This window comes from Carassius auratus, chromosome 38, assembly GCF_003368295.1.
Source record: "Carassius auratus strain Wakin chromosome 38, ASM336829v1, whole genome shotgun sequence".
Taxonomy (NCBI): Eukaryota; Metazoa; Chordata; class Actinopteri; order Cypriniformes; family Cyprinidae; genus Carassius; species Carassius auratus.
The window spans coordinates 2848216-2873111 of record NC_039280.1 but is presented as its reverse complement, the minus strand read 5'-3'; the positions used below and the strand labels follow the sequence as shown (position 1 = coordinate 2873111).

The 24896-nt window shown below is 35.0% G+C and overlaps 3 protein-coding genes across 4 annotated transcripts; 1 reads left to right on the top strand and 2 right to left on the bottom strand.

Annotated features, from left to right (window-relative positions):
- Positions 1 to 7379: 7379 nt before the first annotated feature.
- On the bottom strand, positions 7380 to 12606 carry LOC113056661 (transmembrane protein 50A-like). The gene is made up of 7 exons (XM_026223455.1): positions 12456 to 12606; positions 11292 to 11408; positions 11107 to 11219; positions 9654 to 9721; positions 9464 to 9556; positions 9285 to 9351; positions 7380 to 8452 (listed from the first exon to the last, which is right to left on the bottom strand). Exons 2-7 carry the CDS (start codon positions 11391 to 11393, stop codon positions 8407 to 8409), a joined length of 489 nt encoding a protein of 162 aa, XP_026079240.1. The 5' UTR covers positions 11394 to 11408; positions 12456 to 12606; the 3' UTR covers positions 7380 to 8406.
- Positions 12607 to 13713: 1107 nt separating this feature from the next.
- LOC113056663 (microsomal glutathione S-transferase 3-like) lies at positions 13714 to 15825 on the bottom strand. The gene is made up of 4 exons (XM_026223456.1): positions 15542 to 15825; positions 15301 to 15423; positions 14621 to 14693; positions 13714 to 14356 (listed from the first exon to the last, which is right to left on the bottom strand). The coding sequence occupies exons 1-4, from the start codon at positions 15665 to 15667 to the stop codon at positions 14256 to 14258; spliced, it is 423 nt and encodes a 140-aa protein (XP_026079241.1). The 5' UTR covers positions 15668 to 15825; the 3' UTR covers positions 13714 to 14255.
- A 303-nt stretch (positions 15826 to 16128) lies between these two features.
- Positions 16129 to 21539, top strand: LOC113056660 (arginine/serine-rich protein 1-like). Of its 2 annotated transcripts, none has more exons than XR_003277736.1 (5): positions 16129 to 16398; positions 17504 to 18073; positions 18865 to 19311; positions 19475 to 21064; positions 21151 to 21539. XR_003277736.1 is itself a non-coding variant. In XM_026223454.1 (5 exons), exons 2-5 carry the CDS (start codon positions 17512 to 17514, stop codon positions 21280 to 21282), a joined length of 948 nt encoding a protein of 315 aa, XP_026079239.1. In that variant the 5' UTR covers positions 16129 to 16398; positions 17504 to 17511; the 3' UTR covers positions 21283 to 21539. The 2 variants fall into 2 exon arrangements, 1 of the variants encoding a protein (XP_026079239.1); XM_026223454.1 differs by having other exon boundaries at positions 18865 to 19037; positions 20984 to 21064.
- The last annotated feature ends 3357 nt before the right edge of the window (positions 21540 to 24896 follow it).

The following is a 24896-nucleotide window of genomic DNA, read 5'->3' as shown; positions in this document are numbered from 1 at the left end:
TAAATAATTCTAAATTTAGTTTTGATCTACAGTAGGCTATTCCTCCACATCTGCATTTAACCTTAACGCCATGAAATACATTTTGAAATATATTTTGATGTAATTTGAAACTAAATATTGTCAAAAAAATATATATTATTGAGTTTAACTGTTTACAACATCTATAAAATATATGATTTATTTATTTATTTTGGATATGGATAAAGAATCATGACTCAAAATAAACATGAGCATGCTTCATACCCAAAATGATTATGACTTTACCGTGGTCATGTTGCAGTTGGGGTGTGGAGCCACAACATCTCTGGTTTGGATGATAAGAAGCATTTCTCTACCTACCGCGAACAGTATTAAAGAATGACCACCAATATTATTTAACATGTTTTTATAAATGTACAAATTGCCAGTGTATAAAAATAAGTATTGTAAATGTTATCATTTTTACAGAATTACAAGATGTTCATGTTTTGATATTCATAGTGTTTGGTTTCCTGGCCATGTTCTTTGTATGATATGGTTTCAGTGGGTCAGGGTTTAATGTGCTGTTGGCAGCCATGGCCATCCAGTGGGCCGTCTTGATAAATGGCTTCCTGCTGCCACAACGACAACACAGGAGAGAGATCCGCATCAGTATGAAGAGGAGCATGTGTTACAGCTCTTAGCAGACATAGCTTAACATGTTGATGGCAAAACCAGAACAGGCAATTTTCAGTGACAGAATGAAAACTATTAAAGTAATTGTTCACCCAAAAATGAAATACATCCAAGATGTAGATGAGTTTGTTTCTTCATCAGATTTGGATAAATATAGCATTACACCACTTGCTCACCAATAGATCCTCTGCAGGGATTGGGTGCATCTTTCCACTTCAGAAGACATTAACTGATGGACTCGAATGGTGTAGATTACTTGTGGGTTATTTTTATCAGCTGTTTGGACTCTCATTCTGACGGCACCCATTCAATGCAGAGGATCCATTGCCGAGCAAGTGATGGAATTATAAATGTCTCCAAGTCTCCAAATCTGTTCTACATCTTGGAAGGCCTGAAGATGAGTAAATTTTAAGCAATTTTTCATTTTTGGGTGAATAGTTGATATGATATGAAATATTATTTGTACTCCTCATATAGTGTGATTGAGGCAGAGCTCTTTGCAGCATCCGCTCTGGTTGCCATGGGAGGGGTCCATGGGAAGACAAATCCTGTCCAGCTTTTACTGATGGCTCTTGTTGAGGTCACAAGATTTGTGGTCACTCAGTGGATCCTGCGGGCTGTGCTCAATGTAAGAAGCATTACTTTCCCACATAAGAATTATAATTTTTATTGTGTGATCCTCATCACAAACAAAAATAATTAAAATGAAGAATAATTTGTTTGGTTTAGAGATTCAGCTATATTTGTTTTGTTCCTAAATCACTGGGTCCTGCAAACTCTGCTCTGTGTAAGAAAAGTATCAATTTCCAAAATATATAAAGAAACCTTTTACATGTCCCATATCCTCATCTCTAAGTACAATGCAAGCCAATTTCAGTAGATTTTTTTTCCATAATATTTTCTGCAATATCTGTCAAATTCAGATGGTAGAAACATTTCAATGCCATTTAAAATTGTTTTTAACAAAGCAAAGCATTGGTGTTTCATAGCCCCAACTGGATAAAACATTACAATAACAGTACATGAGTAATCATGTACTAATAGGCCAACCTAATTTAAATATTACTTTAATATGAACTAATAAGCTCAACTAAACATAAATCATGTGTATTAAGGTGTTAAAATGTACCCAAAAGTTTTAATTAATACATTAACTATCTCACATGAAGTCAAAGTGGTTGTTATCCATACATGAATTAATTAATTTGACTCATGTCATAGCTAAGGCTAGTTCATGATCAGTGAATGCCTTTACACATCATTAGTTCATATTAAAGTAATAGGATTTAATTCAAGTATTAGTATGATTATTCATGCACTGATATTGTAAAGTGTCACCCTGTGAGCACAACCACTTAATGAACGTTTCAACAATGAATAGCTTGAAAAAATTATTTGGTTACTCATTCTTAAAGACAGTAACCAATTTTGTTCCTGAATTAATTAATTAATGCAGCATTAATCATCATTTTCAATGACTCAGCTGAATGAATCATTCAATAATCCAATCATAAATACAATTATGTGTTCTTGTTCCTGAATAAATTAGCATTTTATATCAATCAGTTACATAAAAGATTCAGTTATTTACTCATAAAAACAGTAATTTGGTTAGTTTTTTATTTAATCAGCATTTTTTTTAATTGGTTGAATTATTCAATCAAAGATTCAGTACTAAGGACAGTTATTTTTTTCTAAATAAATTAGTGTTTTTCATTTAATCATTTGAATGAAAGATTCAATGAATTACCCAGTGCTAGTTGCTAAATGAAATGAATCACCACTTTGAATGAATCAATTCAATGATTCGGAGTGATACAAACAGGGATATCATCCCTCTTGGATTGATGCTTGTCCAGTGAGATTCGAGGACTGAAGTGTAATTATTTTATGTCTATATTAAGCACAGGAATATCCTCCCTTTCTCTTTTCCTCACAGGAACACGATTCCTGTGGATGTTCTGGCCCAGTTTTAACTCTGCGCTGGTGGGAGCTAACAGGAGGGAGAGAGGATTAAAACTTACTGTCATTAACGGGACATATCTGTCACTGGCTGTCAGTGTTATCATGTCGATGTGTGTCTCTATGCTCACTAGCTCCAAAGGAAAGATGAACATGGTGAGCGGCTGTAGGAACAATAATCTAGCAACTCCCTCACTAATAGAATACTGTAATGTAATACAATACTTTGTAACATTGTCAAAGTAAAACGGGTTGTGAACACCATTGCATGTTGACTTAGTTGGAATCTAGGAATGTTAGGCAGATTTTCAGATAATGGGCATCATGAGATGAGCAGCATGTCTGCACAGGTTCACATCCAGAGCTCTGCCCTGTCTGGTGATGTTGCCATTGGAGTTGCAATGACAGCAGTCCACGCACCGTGGATTGCCATGACGATTGGATTCTGTGCTGCTCTCTTATCAGTCTTGGGATGCCGGTACATGAAGGTATAGAAACATCAATCTCTGAATTCAAATTCCCCACCCCTCAATCTTATCTACTGTATAGTCGTATTAAGAACTAAGAGCATTGAAGTGTAATGTTTATCTTCTATCTTAAACTAAAACTAAAACCATTAAAAAAAACATTTTCATAACTTGAAATAAAGCAAACATTAACAATTAACTGCAATTTCTATAAATAAGATTTCTAAAGTTATTTTTCAATCCAACTGTCAAGGTACCATTTCTCATATATATACAGTGGGTACAGAGAGTATTTAGACCCCCTTCCATTTTTCACTCTTTGTTATATTGCAGCCATTTGCTAAAATCATCTAAGTTCATATTTTTTCCTCATTAATGTACACACAGCACCCCATATTGACAAAAAACACAGAATTGTTCACTTTTTTGCAGATTTATTACAAAAGAAAAACTGATCACATGGTCCTAAGTATTCAGACCCTTTGCTGTTAACTCAGGTGCTGTCCATTTCTTCTGATCATCCTTGAGATGGTTCTACACCTTCATTTGAGTCCAGCTGCACTGCAAAAAGCATTCCTTTCCTTTGGAATTTTTATAGATACACCTGTTCAGGTGCCACATAATTAAAATTCCTCTTGAAATATGTCTTCCGAGTGTCATCAGACCTAAATACTCCCTCATTACACAACCTCAGAAGATTACTTTTATTAAACCAGCTATGATGTTATCAATATATGATGATGGCATATTTTGCTTTCTTAATTCATCTCTCAGTTTTGAAATAAATGTTGCAGTCATGTTGCAGTCATGCATCACCTGAATTTATCAATTAAAATTTGGATAGTGGTGGCTGGTTGCAACATTTTAGCTTGCATCCTCATATAGAAGAGGGCCAAATTTGTCAAAAATGTGTCTTTATCATTGCAATTATCACCATATACAGTATGATGCAGATATTATCACAGATGCTGCTGTTTTCTGCTTATGTGAGATGTGAAAGTTGATTTTACATGAAAATGTTTTTCACAGTTGGAAAGGGGCAGGTAACTTTTTTTCCCATCTCGTATAAGCCATTTTAGATGGTCGCAGAAGCTATGAAATTTTGGGGATGTACAGTATGCTCGCATCGCGCAACCTGACAAATCACAGCATCCGTTTGAGCAGGTCTGCAGTTAACCTTATTTGGTTGTGTGTGCTTACGAAGCATGTGTGACTTTAGTGCAGACAGAATCTGAAAACTACAAGGACAAGTCGGCAGACCACACTTGAACCTTAAATTAGTTCCTATGCATTATGATATGGTGGTCAAATCTGTAATGCGTTTGCACAGATAACTTGCAGTGTTTGCACACAAACTGCGCAAACATCTTGACTGCTGCTTTTTTTAAACAGTATGTTAAAGATAGAAATGACAGTTTTCAAATAATGTTAACGTTTTAATATAAGAGTCAATGTTGGTATAATAATCACCATCTTTTCCTCATTGAATTGATGTTACTGCCCAACACTGGACAACACTCTTAGAAAAAAGCGTTCATTAGGGTTCTATAGAACCATAGGGTTCGCGAACCTGCTTTGAACTCCCGAACTGATTCAAATGATTCGTGATCCTGCTCCGAACTCCCGAACTGACTCGAATGATTCGCGAACCAGCTCCGAACTCCCGAACTGACTCAAATGATTCGCGAACCAGCTACAAACTCCCGAACTGATTCAAATGATTCGCGATCCCCAAACTGACTCGAATGATTCGTGAACCTGCTCCAAACTTCCAAACTGACTCAAATGATTCGCGAACCCGCTCCGAACTCCCGAACTGACTCAAATGATTCACGCTCCGAACTCCCAAGCTGACTCAAATGATTCGCGAACTCACTCCGAACTCCCGAACTGACTTAAATGATTCGCGAACCACAAACTGACTAAAATGATTCGCCAAGCTGCTCCAAACTTCCAAACTGACTCAAATGATTCGCGAACCAGCTACGAACTCCCGAACTGACTTAAATGATTCACGCTCCGAACTCCCAAACTGACTCAAATGATTCGCGAACCCGCTTTAAACTCCCGTACTGATTCAAATGATTCGCGAACCCGCTCCGAACTCCCAAACTGACTCAAATGATTCACGATCCCCAAACTGACTCAAATGATTCGCGATGCCGCTCCAAACTCCGAACTGACTAAAATGATTCGCGGCCCCGCTCCGAACACACGAGAACTCTAAATAAATAAGCTTTGTTATGATAGGACAACATTTAGCTGAGATGCAACTATTTGAAATGGTGGAATCCAAGGGTTCAAAAAAAAAAAAAAAAAAAAAAAAAAACTAAATACTGAGAAAATCATCTTTAGAGTTGTCCAAATAAATTTCTTAGCAATGCATATTACTAATCAAAAATTTAGTTTTGATATATTTACAGTTGTAAATTTACAATATCTTCATAGAACATGATCTTTACTAAATGTCCCAATGATTTGTGGCATAAATCAATAATTATGACCCATAAAATGTATTGCTACCAATTTACCCAGGTGACTCGACACACACACACACACACACACACACACACACACACACACACTTAATGAATGACCTCTTGTTTTAAAATCTTACCAGTCTACTGACATTCATGACATCTCAAAAAATTACAAAGCACATGATAACTTTCATTAGCTCTACAATAAGTGAATCCACTTCACCAGTGATGCCATTGAAACACAGTGCTATGGCAAAATTTTTTTAAAGACAACATTCTAAAGATGGCTGTGTGCTTGTGTCTCTGGTGGATAAGGTGTATATCAAACACTGGTTTGGCTGTCAAGACGGATTTTTTGGTGAAGCCTCCGGTAAGGTCAAATGTGTTTTGAATAACAATACAAATCAGTGTTCCAGGCTTTAAGGAGAGCCACAACACTAAAACTGCCCGCTAGTAGAGTCTTTCTTTACAAATACGCATGGTTAACTAGGTTTTCAAAACCCTAGAGGCCAAAGGAAAAAGCCTTTCTCCCTTTAATAATAAACAAAACTCAATTTAACTTTCAAACCACACTCTTAATGTATAGTCACTCAATAGTGACACTCATTCAATAATCTACATTTTCCATCAGTATTTCCACTAAAAGCTCTCAATAACACGTATTACCCGATTGTCAGCGATAAAAAAAGTGCTCTAAAAATAACAAAGAAGCCCATGCTACTCAAGCTCAAGCTGACGTGATAAATGTTTAATGCTTTACATTTGTTTTTCTTCAAAGTTTTAAATCTCAGATTTTTAATTCAGAAAAGTGTTTACTTGATATAACAAACTGTCAGGACTGATTTTAAGGTTTTCTTTTTTTTTTTTTATTCAGAATCACATGCTGTTTGCTTTTGTGTGTCATGAAACCTGCAAAAAAAATGTTTGTAAAAGGAAGGATGGGGGGCTAATTGAGCATGACATGTACAGTATGAATATCAACACTGCAGCTCATTCCACAAAAAAAAAAAAAAAAGAAGCCATGTTGCAACCGTCACCCCACTCGTCCTGTTGCTCTGTTTTTTGCATTGACTCAATTCTGATTCTTATGTTAAAAAATACTGACCAGTTGGTTTTGTGTTTTGGTTCAATGAGGCGAACTATACTTACAACTGAAATGAAAATTTGCAGGACGTTTTCTTAAATTGAGTATCTGGAGACTCCAGCAGAACAGGAAGTGCTTTGATGACCAGGCATTCTGGGAGGATGAACGAATTTGTTAATTTGCATCAGTTTAAATAGATCATTCCTTAATCCTAATATTTGCATTTATCTTTTATCATTTAAAAGTAGAATTATTTGCATTAATTGCCAATTATGTATTTGTTTTCTTGTAGTATCCAAACTTGGTGGTACACAAATGAAAAACTTGTGGACACATTAATAAAATGACTGCAGTTATGCATGAATGTATTTGTGTTTGTGTGTGTTAAAGAGGTTGGACATTGCTTAAGTAAACAATTTACAAGATAAAATGTCCATGAATGGAAAGCACTGTGGTTTCTAAGAGACAGATCATACAAAACTACATCTCAGAAGAAATGTCCAAGCCCCTGGAAATTAAGGCTGGATTAAATTACTTTAGTGGAAGCAAGAAAACAGAGAAGAGTTTGTTCAGCCTGACAATGACAAACTGATACACCACACCACCGCCTAATGCAATATATAAAAATAACCTTATAGTGACTTTAATCTACAATCCCATGTTATTCATCTGCTTTTGAATGTAATAAAATATTGCACTTTCTAAAAAAAAAAAAAAAACACTGGCTCTGTACATATTTACAATAATTTTATTCATTTAAACCCACAGTTGAAAGTTCAGCTACTTTCTGTCAGAAAGAGAGACATGGTTACATTAAAATGTTACATTCTTTTAGCTTGTAGAAATCAGAAGAACTTATAATTTGTTAGTTGACAGACAAATCGAATTCTCTGACTCTCATCTCATTCTCCCATAACCACTGAAATAATAAGAAATTGTGCTTTTAAAAAACATTAACATTTTTATACATCTCCCACATGCCCAAATATACACAGAGAGTGAACTTAAAGCTCCAAAAGCTACAAAATATGTAACCAGGCTTCCCACAGTCAAGAAAAAAAACTCTTGTTTTACTAGTTGCACAGAAATGAATAATATTGACAACTAATGTACATATTTCTAGTTATGCTCAGCTATAAGAATCTGCTTGTGCTCAGTGCAATCTGTTTAATATTTTCAAATTAAACAACTGAATGACTGGGAAAAGCATGGGAACCTATATAACGCGATATAAAAAAATCTTCCAAAGATAAGCCGTAAAAATAAAGCACTTGTTGTAGTGATATCAGCTGACCGAAGCTTAAGCCGCAAATATGAAAGAAGTATGTTCTCAAATCTGCACATTGCACAAAATTTCAAAAGATTGTAAATAAAAGTTTTCCAAAAGATCCATTATTTATTTTTCAATTTCAATAAACACTGAAGCTGAAAGACTGAAAGTCAGTCGCACTCATTTTGGTTATTGAAGATTCTACTCAAATCTCTCTGCTGCCGCTGCACAATAAACACGTAACTATTTTGTGAATCAATTATGTTTTTGATAGACCGGATTTGATTTGCATTGTATCTCCCTGCGGGTCGTCTACTATGGCCACACAGGAAACAAGACAAAGAAAGGAAGAAGGAACAGCAGCAGAAAAACGGGGGTCAGCTGGGGAGTTGAAAAGGGGAAAGAAAGAAATCGAGAGTGCAAATAAGCAGCAATAAGTACAGAGGAATTGTGTGTTGATGGACTGTGGGATTTGATTGAAAGGGATCTTTACTGCCAGAGGTCCTCGGTTCGGCCAAACTTGAACACCAGACCACTGCAAGAGAGAAGGAGAATCAAAATAGCATAGTTTAACTTGGGAAATAATTAAATAAATCGGAATTTGCCAAATTATTTATCATGAATAACATGAATACTCAAAATCTCAGACCACTAATGCAGTTAGGGCAATACTTGTATACTCATGATTCATTCAAAACAAATTTTATTAAGCTTTCTGAAAAGTATTTAGATGATTATTCGATGTCTCATCAGTTGAAGAGATTTGATGACATCAGTAGCAAGAATTAAGCAAACATACATAGAGAATGAACTTAAAGCTACAAAATATACAACCAAGAAAAACTCAGTAGGTTTTACTGGTTGCACAGAAATGAAAAATATTGACAGTGAATATACATGTTTCTAGTTATGATCAGCTATAAGAAACTGCTTGTGCTCGGTGCAATCTGTAAAATAATTTTAAACAGACAAAAACAGTCTCCTTTTTATTAGTCCATTCATTTCAATTTGAATTACTTATTTTTGAACAAATTGTTCATTTTGGATTTTTAAAGAAACAAACATTTTGACCAGCAAGGGCACATTAAACTGATTAAAGGTGACAGCGAAGACATTTATAATGTTACACATAAACATTTCAAAAAGTCTTTTCTTTTAAACTTTAGTCGAAGAAACAAGTATTACAGTTTAACAAAACTATGTTCAACTGTTTTCAAGTATTCATAATAATAATCAGAAATGTTTCGCATGTGAAACTGAAGACTGGAGTAATGATGCTGAAAATTCAGGGACATTTTAGAATAAGTAGAAAATACTTCTTTTAAATTATAATAATAATACCGTTTTAACTGTATTTACAAACTTACCCAAAGAAGATGAAAGCATTTTGGAAGAAAACCGCAATGCCAGGATACACTGACAAATCCTTGTGGTCTGTTCAATCATAAAGAAAAAATAAATGAATGGAAAAAACACAATCAGCAACTGTAAACAGATAGAAACCTGAATCATCTTATTCTATAAGGGCAAAATCATATTCTCTCACCAGTCACAACAAAACCACCAAACAGGATCCACATAGAGGCGATGAGAGACCCGAACGCCAACATGAATCCGATGAAGAGCCAAACTCTGGCACCTAAACACATTCAAAGCACATTTCAGTCATGTATTATTTCAATATCTACAAGAAATGCATAAAGTTAATGCTGTCTCGTTGTGTATGCAGGACGTACCTGTCTGTCCCAAGCAGCCATCGCTGTAGCTGTCACCCCTCACCTGGCCATTTGACACTGCATTGATCCTGCATTCAGATTAGTCTTATTTTAGTCATAAGCTTGAGCAAAAACAAATGATTTCAAGTAACCTTTCTGAGTATTCTCTATCTTTTGAGTTCATGAAACTGACTCATTCTAAGTCATCTGAATGGTTTCACTTTATTTGAGCTTAATGAACTTGTTACTTTTAAATCAGACGCACTTAAGATTTAACTGAACATGGCTGCAATTTCTATTTCCCAGCATGCTTTGCCATGGCATTCTAAAGGTAGAGTAAAAACTAAAGTTAAGTGTTACATACTGTTTTTTTTTTTTTGCTAGATTAATGTAAAATAATTGGGAGGATTAGTATTGTTTTGCTATGTTAATTTAGGCTATGTTTACATGACAACGATGTCGTTTGCATTTTTAAGAAGTTTAACTTTTACACAACAACGTTTTTAAAACTATTCTCATTTACACATATCTGGGAAAATGGCCAAAAATGCTGTATTATGTATGCCAGGCAAATAGTTTGTGCTGTCACCTTGTACTGTAAATAAACAGTACCTTTAAGGAAATGACGATTATATGCTGTATATGATGCGTCTCTGTTGTTGGTTGTAATATTGGTGATGTAAATCCACACTTTGCTGAAGAAGCAACAACAGTCACATATACTCTGCCATTGTTGTGCATGTTTGTTTGCGCTTGCCTTTGAAATCGACACATACTGTGCATGTCTACATATCTAACATGTACTATGCATGCGCATGACGTCACCATTTTCACAGATTCCCATTTTGGGTGTTTAAACGGAAACTAAAATGGTGCCATTTTCAAAAATTTGCATTTGAAACCGTTTTCAAAAATATGAGTTTTCAGTCTCCAAAACACTGTTGTTGTATAAACAAACAGGCAAAACGTATAAAAAGTACACGTTGTCGTGTAAACAGCCCCTTAGCAGAGGTTCTGTTATGAAAATCATAACAAACATTTTGATGTAAATTAAGTAAAGAAATTCTAAATTTAGTTTTGCCAACTTTGTTTTACAGTGTAGTTTTTTTTTGTTGTTTTAGATTCTGTTTACATATCTGAGTTCAAACTTCTGCAATTTTTGTTAGTTTTATTATTTCTTTCAAATGTCTATAGTTTTTATTCATTTTTTATTTCATTTCAGTACATCAAATTAAAATAAATGATAAATGTAGCTGAAATAATTAAAAAACATGTTATAATAAGTTGTAAGTTACAGTTAAATATAAGTTACGGTTTAGTTTTACTTTACTATAAAAACCCTGATACAAATCTATGGTGGTTTATCAATGCAGCCATTGTTCAGTAGTCACGGCACAACCCTGTAGTGAAATCAGTGCTTAACAACAGGAAGTAAGACTGGGACAGATCAAATGATGTCACAGGTTTAACTCACATGAGGAAGGCTATAGTCGCTATAACCCCACAGGTGTGATATGCATGGTGGAACTGTTCCTCTTTAGGGTACATTATCGCAGCATCGATGATGATCCACCAGCCTGTGAAAAACTGCACGAGAAGAAAAACTGTTAGTTTGGGAATCACTGGATATTTCAAAGAACACAGGATTTATCAACATACCAGAACTCCGGCTGCGATGGAGGCGATGGTGTTTCTCTTCTCACCCCAGTCCACATTACACTCGCAATCGCCACATCTGATCCCGTCCAGAAACCCTGACATGCTTCTGATCTGACCCTTCAGAGAAACATATATTACTCTTGAGATGTTCTGCTGGTTTTCATAATAAAAAAAGACTTATTCACATTGTGTGGTGAAGTCAATTATCATACAGTGACAAATTTGGGCAGAGAAATGGATATTTCATTTCAAATATTTAATTTAAAAACACCTCCTTCCCTATCTTCTATCTATCTATCTATCTATAATGAATCGCATCCCAAAAAGTTTTTTTTTTTTTACATTTGTGTACTATTTATGTATATACAAATACACACATATTTAAAATACTGAGATTTATATATTTAAATTAATATATAAATATATTTGATATATAAACATATTTTTCTTAAATATATACATGTATACATGCATGCGTGTATTTAAATATGCATACCAAATATACACAACACACACACACACACACACACACACACACACGCACACACACACATAATATGTAAACAAAAACTTATTTTTAATGGGATTAATCGTTTGACGGCACTATCTATCTATCTATGCATTAAACTAATCAAAAGTGTCAGTAAAGTCAATTATAATGTTACAGAATATTTTTATTTCGAATAAAATGCTGTTCTTTTGATGTTTTTTTATTTTACATTACATAATCTTGAAAAAGTGACGGGGGAAAATTAGTGTTCGTCAACTAATTTTAGTTTCTATTTAGAAGGAAATAAATTCAAGCCGTTCCTGCGCAGGAGCGACGCATCGTCACTGACTGCGCACACGCAGAGCACACATGATCATCCTGAACCAAACACAAATAACACACAAAGGGTTTCCTTCTGTCATGTTTGCGACCAATATCTCAATATTAACATATGCGAGCTTTAACATAATAGTTCAGAACTACATTTCCGCGCAATATCGGGCGAAAACGTCGAGTGTTAATGCCGTAAACATTTTTGATCTCTCATGTCCGGCTGAAAATTTTGCTACATCACTCGTTCTATAAAGCATGGCGGATAAATAAAAGCACAGTAACGGTGAATATTTAACGAATGATTGCTAGGACATAATCTTTACAGCAAAGGGAATTCTTACCTGCACTTTTCTTGCGTTTTTCTTGTGGTTCGCAGGACACTCAGCCGTCTTCCGTCTCAAACAGTGCTCGAGTCGCGCATGCGCAGTGCGCTCTGCATCAGTCTATTAGCTCAGAACATCCTAGAAACCAAGATGTGCACCTATTACAGGGGTAACACGTACATAAATTAACAGCACATCAGATAAAACCACGAGATAAGAGAAATTTTGAAATATGTTTTAGAAAAATCTGTTTTATTCTCCATGGAACTGGTCGATTCCTCATTTGGATGGACGGCTTTGTTGGCGTCACGTGATCAGCTGTTTGGTAAAATTAATATTTTTTAAATATAGTAATTACTGTTACTAAGGTGGGTTACAAAGCATAAACATAAAAGTACATCAAAAAAAAAAAAAAGGCAAACCAAAAAATTATAACAGTAGACCTTGATATCCCTGACAAATTAACCATGTTTTTACTACAAATGAAACCAAACTATTGTTACTATAGTTAAGCCATGGAAACTACAAACTAACCAAAGGTTTGCTACACTAGCCATAGTTTAACCATGGTATTTGTAGTAAAACTGTGGTTATACAGATGGTAATCAATACACACACACACACGTTATTAGACTTATACTATAATATATATAAATATAACTAGTTAATTTTAGTAAAGGATGTCTTAATCTAGCACATAGGCACACATATTTTGCAATGTCTTGAGACAATGTTAATATAAAAGCATCTATACAGGCTACTAAATCATTTTCAAACCTGCAAAAACTGAACTTCTAAAACTGCTAAGTCTATTGGGTCTTTAAAAGACTATAATGACACCTAGGCTTTTCAAACTAAATAAGAGTTTATTAGTGGTATTTGCATTCCTATTGTTCATTTGTTTTGATGAAACCCCTATATATTAAACTTGGCAACATAGATTGTACCATATTGCTTGATGTATGAAATCCTAATGCTTTTCTATTCTTCCAGATTTTCTCAGATGTTGATCTTAAACAAAAAAGCTTCTAAAAGTTACTCACAGTATTTTGTGTTAATCAAAACTTAATACAGGTTTGGAACAACATTAATAAATAAATATAGACAGAATTTTCATTTTTGTGTCAACTATCTCATTAAGGAAAGAGCCATCTGGAAAGATAAGAATTTCAGTGTAACCACCTGTTTATAAATTATTTAACACTCCAGTTGTCCTAAAGCCCTGCCATATGCCATTTTAAATATTATCTGGGAGATCAGAATCATATAATTACTGTAACTTTCACACAAGATCTTTAATCTCTTTTACAGTAATGACAGTGGTTTCACAAATGAATAAAATGAGTATAAATTATGCAGGACTACAATATTTTCTTGCAGTTTGAAGCACTCAGTACTCACACATGGTTTGATCGAATCTTACAGACATTTTATTCATTCGTCTGAATTTAATGAAATAACATAGGGTGACTATACATCCTAATCAAATCAGCACAGTATTTGAAATGTTCCCATTCACAGATTTATACCTGAAGTGCTCTGTACAAAAGCTGTACTTAAACCAAGGTAATCTGAACATAAACACAATCATGCAATGACTATGTGGTCACCCTAATTTAAATGTAAGGAAAGCTGTGTAAAGAATGTGTATAAAAGGCTAACAAGTGGATTACATTTGATGAAATAGTTCATACTATATAAAATATTCAGGAAGGAGTAATGTAATTAAAACAAGAGAGTAAAAACGTGAAAATCACTGACAACTACATTAAGTGCCAAGAATTGGTTTTATGCCGTATTTTCTCAGTGGTGTTTCCCTTAAAGGACTCCAAGCAGTTTCAGAGCAACAGAGATGGAAAGCAGAATGACTCCAAAAAGCCCGATATATCCATATACACCACGCATCCTCTTAGCAGGATCTAAAACAGACAAACAACTTAAAGAAGTTAACAGTATCTTGAAAATGTACACAGCAATTTATAAAAAATTATGCATAAATACACTTTCTTTTGAAAACACACAATATAATCCACAAACATACAAGTGTCATTTAAATCTATAATTAAATGCAAAATAAATGCAAACCTTTTTGCATTTGCACTCTGATTCAGAAACAGATGTGAATGTGCTTTTGCATCTGAGAACAATCTAAAATTGCTACACGTTCATTTATTAAGACTTACCACCAGTGTAATAACCCCAGGCATAAGAGAACTTGCTCGTAACCCAGATGACTCCTAACACAGAGGCGGCAATCTGATATGGGAGATAAAAAATGCAAGATAAACAAAGGTGAACTGGGTGAAAGGGTGTATATATGTGAGATAAGGATAGCACATGAAAAGAGAATGAATTAAAATATTTAACAAGAGATTTATAGAACACAAAATTACAAGGAAACGTCCCTCTGATTCAGTTTAATAGGAACCTTTGTAAGGTTTATACAAACAGCATTAATGTTACTAAATATATTACTTCTAGTTGTCACTAAATAGGATGGAAGATGGTACAAATTGAGGTACAGCAATGCACAGCAGGGTTTTGGACTGGGCAGAACTGGCTCCATTTCAATTAATTAGCTGGAACTGCCTACGTCCACATTAAACTGTAATTTGAATTGGAAAAGCAGGAAGAAAAATGTGCTGAATTGCAATTAAAACACATTTTATAAACTCACAAACAAAAATCTATCTATAAAACATAATTGGGTTACACCAAGTCTTGACAAAATGCCGACCACAATGTTTAAGATAACATCAATATTTTGGGCATTTCAGGGAATTCTATATTCCCCTTACAGCAGTTACATGGGTTTCTTGGAACTGTTGTTCATTTTTTAAATGCACACAACTGTGATACTCACAGGATACTCCAATGCAGCAATAGTCTGGAACACCAGCCACTGTGGATACACCTCCAGTGTGTTCTGATGAGCTCTCTGGATACAGTTGAACACTTGCTCCTTATCACTGTACATGGTGGGATACTACACACAAAACACGAGAACATGTGCACTGGTTCCAAATCAGAAATCAAAATGTAATATGCATCAGTATAATTTCAGCAATGCAACAGCATGCATTGCATATGAAGCCTTATCGTACCTTTACTCCATACTTCTTCCGTGCACTTCCAACTTGGAACCCGAGATACATCAACATGACAAAACTGTACAAATATGTAAAAATTGCATAGCCAAAGTTGGCTGGAAGCAGGTTTTCGATCGCCATTTGTTCAGATGAAAAGTTCAGGATCTGTTATCTGTATCAAGCACGAGCTGTTCGGGCTGTTCTTGTAGGAAATAAATGCACAATCATTCGACTCAAGCACAGTGTGTTTTTTTCTTTCTAAATACGAGTTCATTCACTCCCCCAAACACAGACATCTCGCGATATAAGACGATCTCTCGAGAGACTAGTGTTTAACAGTACTAACGCATTTATTAGTGTTAGACAACTCGAAGAAACAACTATATATAAATAAAGTAAACAATATGTAAACATTGCGTAATTATGTGACGGTATTTTCAGTTTCATAGTCAATATAAAATAAATCAGTTATAAAAAATACAATAATGTGAATTTAAAAAAATGTTCATCAAACACTGTTGCTTGGGTGGAATTTTCTAGAATCCACCTTCCCCCACCCGTGTGACGTCATTGGGTTTCGGTTAAGAAGAGGAACGAGCTGCACACGAGCCACTTCACGCTGAATCCGCCAACCGCTCGCGAGAAAACGACGACGTTTACTGAAGACAGGCACTGGCTATTAAAAAAACACGTTTTGTTTCAATAATTCCTCCACAATTTGACCTTACTTTTGAATTAAAATACATTTATTTGACAATCGTTGAATTCTGATAGTTTCTGTTTTGAACTCGCTCGAGGAGTATCGGTATAATACGTTATAGCGTTTGCCTCAAAGGCGGTTATCTTGCTGTTGGATCGAGCCCCTTTTGACGGTAAGTTAAGTTAAATACTATTTATAGTTAATATTTATATACTTGATTTTTAAGTGAGCATTTTAACGTTGTTCAATAGTAGTTACTTGCAATCCTCGCTAAAATAGCAACATAAATCTAACCGTTAGTTAGCAAATCTAGAAGCAAATACAGAAAGGCGAAAAACACTTTAAAACACCCGGAATATATTTATTAATCTATGGATGGTGAAATAAGGATTTTGTTACAGTGATTTTATGATAACGTTGGTTAATTATAGTGTTTCTTGTGGAATGTTCTAGATCCGAGTCTGTTGTGTAATTTGATCGACCGGAGAAGCGGGGCTTATATACAGGAAGGCGAACAACATTTAAATGTATTCATACAACCGGAATATATTTATTAATCTATGGATGGTGAAATAAGAATTTTGTTGCCGTGGTTCTATGATAACCTTGGTTAATTACTATAGTCTTTCTTGTGGAATTTTCCAGATCCGAGTCTGTTGTGTAATTTGATCGACGGGAGGGGCGGGGCGGGGCTTCGTTACACAACGTCACCTGACCTACTTTTAGTTCGAGAACGTTCTCCTTTGTTCCACATTACTACCAACTGTAGTGTTGTTGTTGTTGTTGTAATGTTTGAAAATATGGCTCATTATTAATGTAAAGACAAAATAAAACCTCAACCTATAAATTATTGTCCATATAAAACAAAAAACTTTCACAACGTTATAAATGTAACAAATATCTACATACTCGGTGTATTCATCACAGTAGCGTTACCTTAAGACATTTATTTTGTAATACAAGTTCTCTGAAATATTGTTTTAATATACAAATCTTTATTAAAAAAAAATTAAGTTGAATACATTTCCAAAACAGAAATTTGGTTAAAGCCAGTATCAAAAATCTGACATGTTTAGATTTTTTTTTTTTTTTTCGTATATCTAACTCCATAAAGTAGGAACTAATCAAAAGCCAAGATTTTTTTTAAATATGTAAACTAAACACTGGCCTCTGTTAAGACCTGCAGAATATATATATATATATATATATATATATCAATTTTTTTGATTGATTAAACTGTTAGTTCACTAGTAGCATCTGATGCTTTATGTTTGTAGGTTTGATCATGAAGGAGGCCAGCCCTGGACGTCTCAGTGAGGGTGTGAAGCTCATCTTTGATCAGAAGGCTCCGTCTGGTCGCAGATCTTCTCGCTCCAGCAGCAGCAGCAGTGACAGCTCGTTCTCCAGCAGCAGGGGGAGCCGCTCCTCCCGCAGGTCACCGAGCTCTTCACGGAGCTCATCCTCCGACAGTGACTCTTCCTCACCATCACGCTCTCGCTCACGTTCCCGCTCCCATCCACGCTGCTCAGGCCGCTCACGCTGCCGTCACAGGCACCATTCTCCTCCTCGCCGCTACCGGGCTCGCTCCCGCTCTTACAGCCCTTCTCCTGAACGTTCCTCCCACCGCAGGCGATACCAGCGCTCTCCATCCCCCTACGGCTACTCCAGACGTTATAGGCGTTCTCCGTCCCGATCCCGCTCTCGCAGTCGCTCCCCTGTCTACTGGAGGGGAAGCAGGTTTGTGGGGAGGTACCGGTGCCGTTTCTCCCGCTCACCCAGGAGATCCAGAGATTACAGAAGCCGGTCTCGCAGCCGTGATCGCTCTGCGGTCCGCCTCAGCCTCGAGGGTAAGATCAGTTTCACTTTAATTATTAAATATCGCTACATTACTATACAAATATTATATATGCTACAAGACCAAAAGGAGATGTGTATATATAAAATGTCTTTTTTTTTTTTTTTTTTTTTACAAATAAACCACAGCTGCTAATAACCTTAATTTCAGTCTGTTCCTCACATCTCAGGGTATCATTTAGCTTTAGAAGTTTTTTAATACACTGCATGAGTAATATGGATGACGTTTGATGCTTTATTTTATTTAGCAATTACTGTGCAAAAAATAACAGCAATATATATTTTTTCATCACCAGGTTCTATGATTGTAAGTTATAGAAAAAGCCCTCTTCTTCCTCAGATTTTGATGCTAGAAAGTAAAAAAATAAAAAATAAATTGGAATTGGAATATTTGATAAATTACAAAAAAGTTTAAATCATGTAAATGTAATATTACAGATAGATTCAAAATATTTAATGTAATTAAAATATTTAGCGTATATAGCTTAAATTATAACATTATTCATATCTTAGATACATAATTGGCGTCTTATATAATCAATTATCTAATTTTTTTCTATTAAATTAAGATGCATATTATAGTACTTCTGAATGCTTTAAAAAAAATTAAAATTTATTAAAGTACTTGAAACTTTTTAAATAGTCTATCTTATGCAATTTTACTCCTAAAGTAAATGTGAGCAAGTAAATAATTTTTTTTTCTTTTTTTGCTGCAGTTAGTTGATAATGCTGACTTGGGAGGTAAATGACATAATTTTAATCTAAACTTTAAAATCTTCCACAGAGAAGAAGTATCTGTTAAATGTGGCCAAAGAAAATGCTGCCAGGATTCTGGGAGTGCAGAACTTGGAGCTGCCAGCTAGCCTGAAGGAGCTGGAGGAGAAGGAGAAGAGATCGTCATCAGATAAAGAAGAAAGGGTGAGCGCAAGCCAGGCACCACAGAAGACACCAGCACAGGTGAGCCTCACAAACATGCATACAGACGTGCCACTAACACACACAGTATTAGTTTGACTTCTGTAATGTTGCATGAACGTCCTGGGTGTTAGACATTTGACAATTATATCTGTGATCTCGGGACGTTGACTAACCCGTTGAAACACGTCTATTTAAAATGTGATTGCGCGCTGTACTTACCCAACCTGGGTCACCATGTAATCTGTCTCCTCAGACATGAATGATTTTACCTGATGGATTTAATGGAATGATGAACAGCACTTGTCCGGATTAGGTAATGGTACATATTAAAGATTATGTACTGCTGTGTAGTGTGTGTGTGTGTGTATGTGTTTGAATGAATGAATGAGCACATGCCTATTATTCCTCTCACTGTATTGAGGAGTGGCATTTAGCTTCAACTGCTTTGTTTTTTTGTATCATTTCTGTTCCTGTAGAACTGAAACTCCTCCACCCTTTGGACAAAGAGGGAGAGAGGGGGAGGTCACTTGACTTGAATGACACCAGCTTTAAGTCTTATGTGCACAACTGCAAAGGTTAAGTAATTGTGTATGATGTCAGCGGTAGCCTTGTGTCGAACAAAAACGGACCACATGCATCTGTGTGATTCACCTCGCACTCAACACTTTGAGACACCACACAACAGCACATATGCGGGAAAGTTTGGGGTCAGTAGATTTTCAGGTGTTTTTTTATTTTTTATTTTTTTTTTTTTCAATACTTTCAGCAAGCATGCATTGATTAGCTCGAAAGTGGCCTAAAGGTATTTATAATATTAAATATAAATGCTGTTCTTTTGAACTCTCAACTTGAATAATCTAAAAAAAAAAATGGATCATGGTTTCCACAAAAAAATTAAACCATTTAAGCTTTGATCACAGGAATAAGTTAAAATGTAAAATATTTTTTACAGTTTTTTTTTTTTTTTTGGGATCAAAATAAATGCAGCCTTAGTGAGTTAGTTACTATGTGATACTTTTCAAAAACTATATAAAAAAAAAAATCATACTGACCCCAAACTTTTAAACGTTAGTGTCTCTTTACAGCTGTTAGAACTACAGAAAATGACTTATGTTTGCTGATGGTTGAACTGGGTTGCGTTGTCATTTACCAGAGTCTTCCTCTAATCATCGTGTGTGTGAAGACCAGAGAGGGCTCGCTCTACGGTGACTGATGGGGTTTGGAAAAATATAGTCTCACTAATTCGTTTTGTTTGTTTGCTTTTTTGGGGCTTTGTTCATACGTTTTGTTCAAAATCTTTTATTTATATATATATATACACACATTATTTTGGATCATTTTAGATCTGTTTAGTATGGAAGCCTGTTTACGCCACACAATTAAAAGTAAATAAATGTAATTTTGACTTTCACAATGGGTTTTCCTGGCAATTCACACTTTTCTTCTAAATTAAGATGCAAACTTGCTAAATCCATATTTTACAAAATCATATTCATTTGAAATCGAATTAAAATGTACATGTAAATGTAACTTTTAGACTGCAATTGTTTTCTTTTTTTTTCACATTTGGATTCATTCATATAAAGTTTGAACCACTTCAGACACTGCATATGCTTGAATTGTAAATCGCTACAAATCAGGAGTTGTTTAAAATTACTGGACATATGTACAGTGTGAACAAAGCCTTTGTATATAAATTACAATTTTTGCTTGTAAAAGAACTGTCATTTTAGTACTAGTACTTTTTGTGCTATCAGTTGTAAATGAGTTTAACTCAAATGGTGTTTTTGATGTCAGCCTGATTTAAAGAGCAGGACTGGCATTACACAGGTCAGAGTCCCTTCTATTTGCCTTTTTGCATTTCTTAAACACCGAACTGAGGGCATCCTCACTTAAAAATGAAAATCATGTGGTACTGATGTTTCAAGGTTTACATCAAACAGACAGTGATTCAATTATCCCATTCCCCTTTTCTCTGTCTTTAGGTAAACGTTGCAAATGATGATGGCGAGGCAGAGGCCTCCCCGACGTCTCCCAAGAGAAGGCCAATTAACTTCAGCGTCAATGTAAGTTCATTAAAGCTTATTCACATGTAATGACTGTAAGAGTATATTGAAATATTAAAGTTGATCTTACCTTTTTATATTGACAGAATACCATCGTCAGACCATCAAACAGCCCAACGGTCCATGACAGTAAGGTAACATCAAGAGCCGACAGCGTAGCCGACAGGAAGCCATATGGACAGTGGGTCCCCATCAGCAGATCCTCTTCTAAAAAATAAACACTGAGATTCAACATTGATGTAAAAAGACTGTATATAGTGTAAATAGTTTGTGTAGTGATCACGTAGGGAGGGGTGGGTAGGGGACACCTGAATTCATCATGAATGTTTTCTTTCAGATATAAAGTGGGTTTTGTTGAAGAAGGCAAGAGGATGTCAGACAGGTGGGAAATATTGTGTACATTTGTGGTGTTTTTATTTTTATTTTTTTGTGTGTGTTTTGTGCAGTAGATCAAAATAAAAATGCAAAACAAAAACGTGCTTTTTTTTTCCTTTCAGAAATTATAAAATGTTAAATTCTTAAGGTGATGAATTCATATTTCCAATTTAGATTAAACTTAAAAAAAAAAAGTTCAGTGAGTTGATGGCACAAAGCCTGCCAAGAACATGTCAGAGCCATAATTACACCCACATAAACAATTTATAAATACATGGAGGATGTATATAAATTTAATTCTGGGATGATGTTTAACCTGTACACGTTTTTAGTGAGATTAAATATAAAGATATTCAGCTATTTCTCAGAATTAAAATATTTAATTTATATTTTAATTATTAAAAACCTGATGAGAACACCCTGAGCTTCATGTCCAGGACTCTGGGTGGCGCTGTTGCACTGCACAGTAGTTGAGTCTGGCACATATCAAAACATTACAAGCTTAACGAGGAAAATATTTTATAGTAGTTATTGGAGATTAACCTTCCATAATTGCTGCTGATATCATAGAAACTAATCAGCAGACAATAATGATAGCTACATATGCATAACAGAAGGACTTTTCTCACTCAAAATAGTTAACACTGGCCAAAAACGAAATTTCGAGGGACTTTCGACTGTTCTGTTGACTAAATGTTTTTCAGAAGAAGAAAAAACTAAGTATAAAGAAACAGTTTTGAAAGTCGTGATTTGTACAAATAATAAAAAATATTACACAATATTGCCCCTTTATATACAGTTCCACTGTAAAGACTAAATAAATTCCTCACAGCCTCATTTTCAACCGTGTTAAATTCAATATAAAGTCCTATTACAAAGCATCATTTCACACTGCACTTTTCGTACTTCAATGCAGGATCAACGCTGTGAAGATGGTGCTAATCCTGCATTTAAATTGCATGTGTGAAAATGCACCTTTACCTGTGGGTAAAGATAACCTGCAGTGAACAGTCCTCTAGAGTTGTGCACCCCAACACAACACTAACTTTTGACAAAATGAAAACATTCACCGCTTGGAGACACTAGTAGCACAGAAAACAGTGGCCTGTTGTTTTTATTCCTAAACTGACAAATCAAGTCATTCAATCAAAATGTCATTCACTGGCACGAATGGAGCAGCATTTGATGTGCGCCGACATGTTGTCTTGAGACTCAGCAATAGTCCTTCTCCACATAGTCAATGAGCTGGAATGTTTTCTTGCTCATTCCCACCCACACGATTCCCTCAGGTGATTGGTGGTTTTAATTAATGATTTTAGTCTGATAAATTATTGTGTAATAAGTCTTCTGTACATGATCCACTCGTTATATTCAGCTTTGAGGCTGGTTTGGCACGGGTGCAAGTCAAAGACTTTCTCTCGCTGTCTGTATATGTGTGTTTTGAGAGCTTGTGCTGCTCTTTTCAACATGTTCGCTCTCGACTCCACCTGGCACTGAAGACCTGATGATTTTTGTGCATTTGTCATAGCTTGGAAGAAAAATTGAGAATTGGAAATATCACACACCTTTTATAGTGCCTAAAGTGTTGATGATAGAGGTTACACATTAGCCATTAGCCCACCTTCAAGTCTCCTCTGGTCTCTAGCTGTGACCAGTTTATATGAGCATGACTGTTTACTCTCCACCCTTAAAGAAGAGAATCTAAAACATTTCATAAACTCGCTGGCAGGGATTATGTGACATTCGTTTGTGCACGAATAAAGCAAAATCAGTGTTATGCAACTCACCGCAGAATCTGATGAAGCTTGTTTTGGAGCACAGGAAGAGACATTATCGTTCTGAAGGATCTGTGTCTTTTGTTTTTGCTGCTTGTTGATAAGATCGGAATGAAGCATCTCTCAGACATTCACTATTACACGGCGTTCCACAGGTGTGTCTAGCCAATATATATGCAAATGACAGAAAACAAGACTGCTTGGGAATAGTTGAATCTTTGCAAGAAGATTTAGGGCCATTTGGGAACCATAAGTGAACATGCATTTTACTTTTTCAATGTATTTTATTGTGCACAATTCATCAGTGCACATTATTCTCAACTAAAAGACGTTTGTCTTCATTTTTATCTATCTTAACCTCCTAATTTCAGTCCTTTTCATCCAACCACCTGAATTCATTCTGATTAACTCAATGCCTGATGGATACAATCAAGTCCCAAGTTTCATTTTTTTCTTCAAACGCCCTGTTTCGCTGGAAAACACACTGTAACACAGATGTAAAGTGGTTTGTGAACTAATTTCAGACTAAGTACATTAGTTTTAAACTAAAATAGGCCTAATATTTAGAGATGGACATATATCTTTTTTTCTTTGGCCAATATTAGAAATCGTTTTGAATTCATTGTACTAGTTAATACTGGATAAATAAACATTATTTTAACATTTAGATTATCTTCTAAACACAGTTTGGTTTTTTGAAGTCTCATGCTCACCTAGGGCTGCATTTATTTTCAGTATCATTACTCCAATATTCAGAATCATATGATCCTTTAGAAATCAATATGCTGATTTGCTGCTCAATAAGCATTTGATATTATTATTAAGATTGAAAAAAGTTAAGATATTTCTGTGGAAACATTTTTAGGATTCTTTGATGAATAGAAATTAATAACAACATTTATTTAAAATCAAAACCTTTTGTAACATAAATTTCTGTTGAGTCACTTTTCATCAATTGAATGCATCCTTACTGAATAAAAATATGTATTTCTTTACGTACCCCAAACATCTGAACGGTAGTGTGTAATAAATCCCTATATAGGCTAATAGTGAATATAAAAACACTTCAGTAACACTTAAAATGATACTGTCATATCCATAATGTTTTTGTCTAATGTGATTAATTTTATTTTTTAGTATTTTATTTTTAATTCATTGTGACATAATACAATTTCAGTATCAGCCATTTATTTGCTATCAGCCATAACTTGAAATTAAGTGTTGCTGGATATCGTTTTTGCTAGGTTGTCAGCTATTTAGTAAGCACTAACTTACTTAACATTTGAAGACTTAGAAAGACCTTCAAGACATTTATAGTGTGATGTATTTCTTCTATGTATTACAATCCCCAATATGATGTATTTCTGAGTGGTAAGGTATGGAGGGTGAGAACTGATTGAATTAGGAATTGATTGGCTAATGCAAAGTGTCTCTTGTCAATGAGGTCTGTAGTACCTTATGATCAAACAGACTGATCCGTGTGTTGATAGCACCTCAGCGTTTGTGGGAATCACATCTACAATCTACAAATGGCTTATTTATAGCTGTCACTGTATGTTAAACTGTCATAGAATAAAGTATTTTAACATCAAAACAATTACACACTTTAACTTCAAACTTAATCAGATTTTCAAAGCAGAATTGGCATTTGCCAGATGATGTAATCTAGGATAAGGCTTATT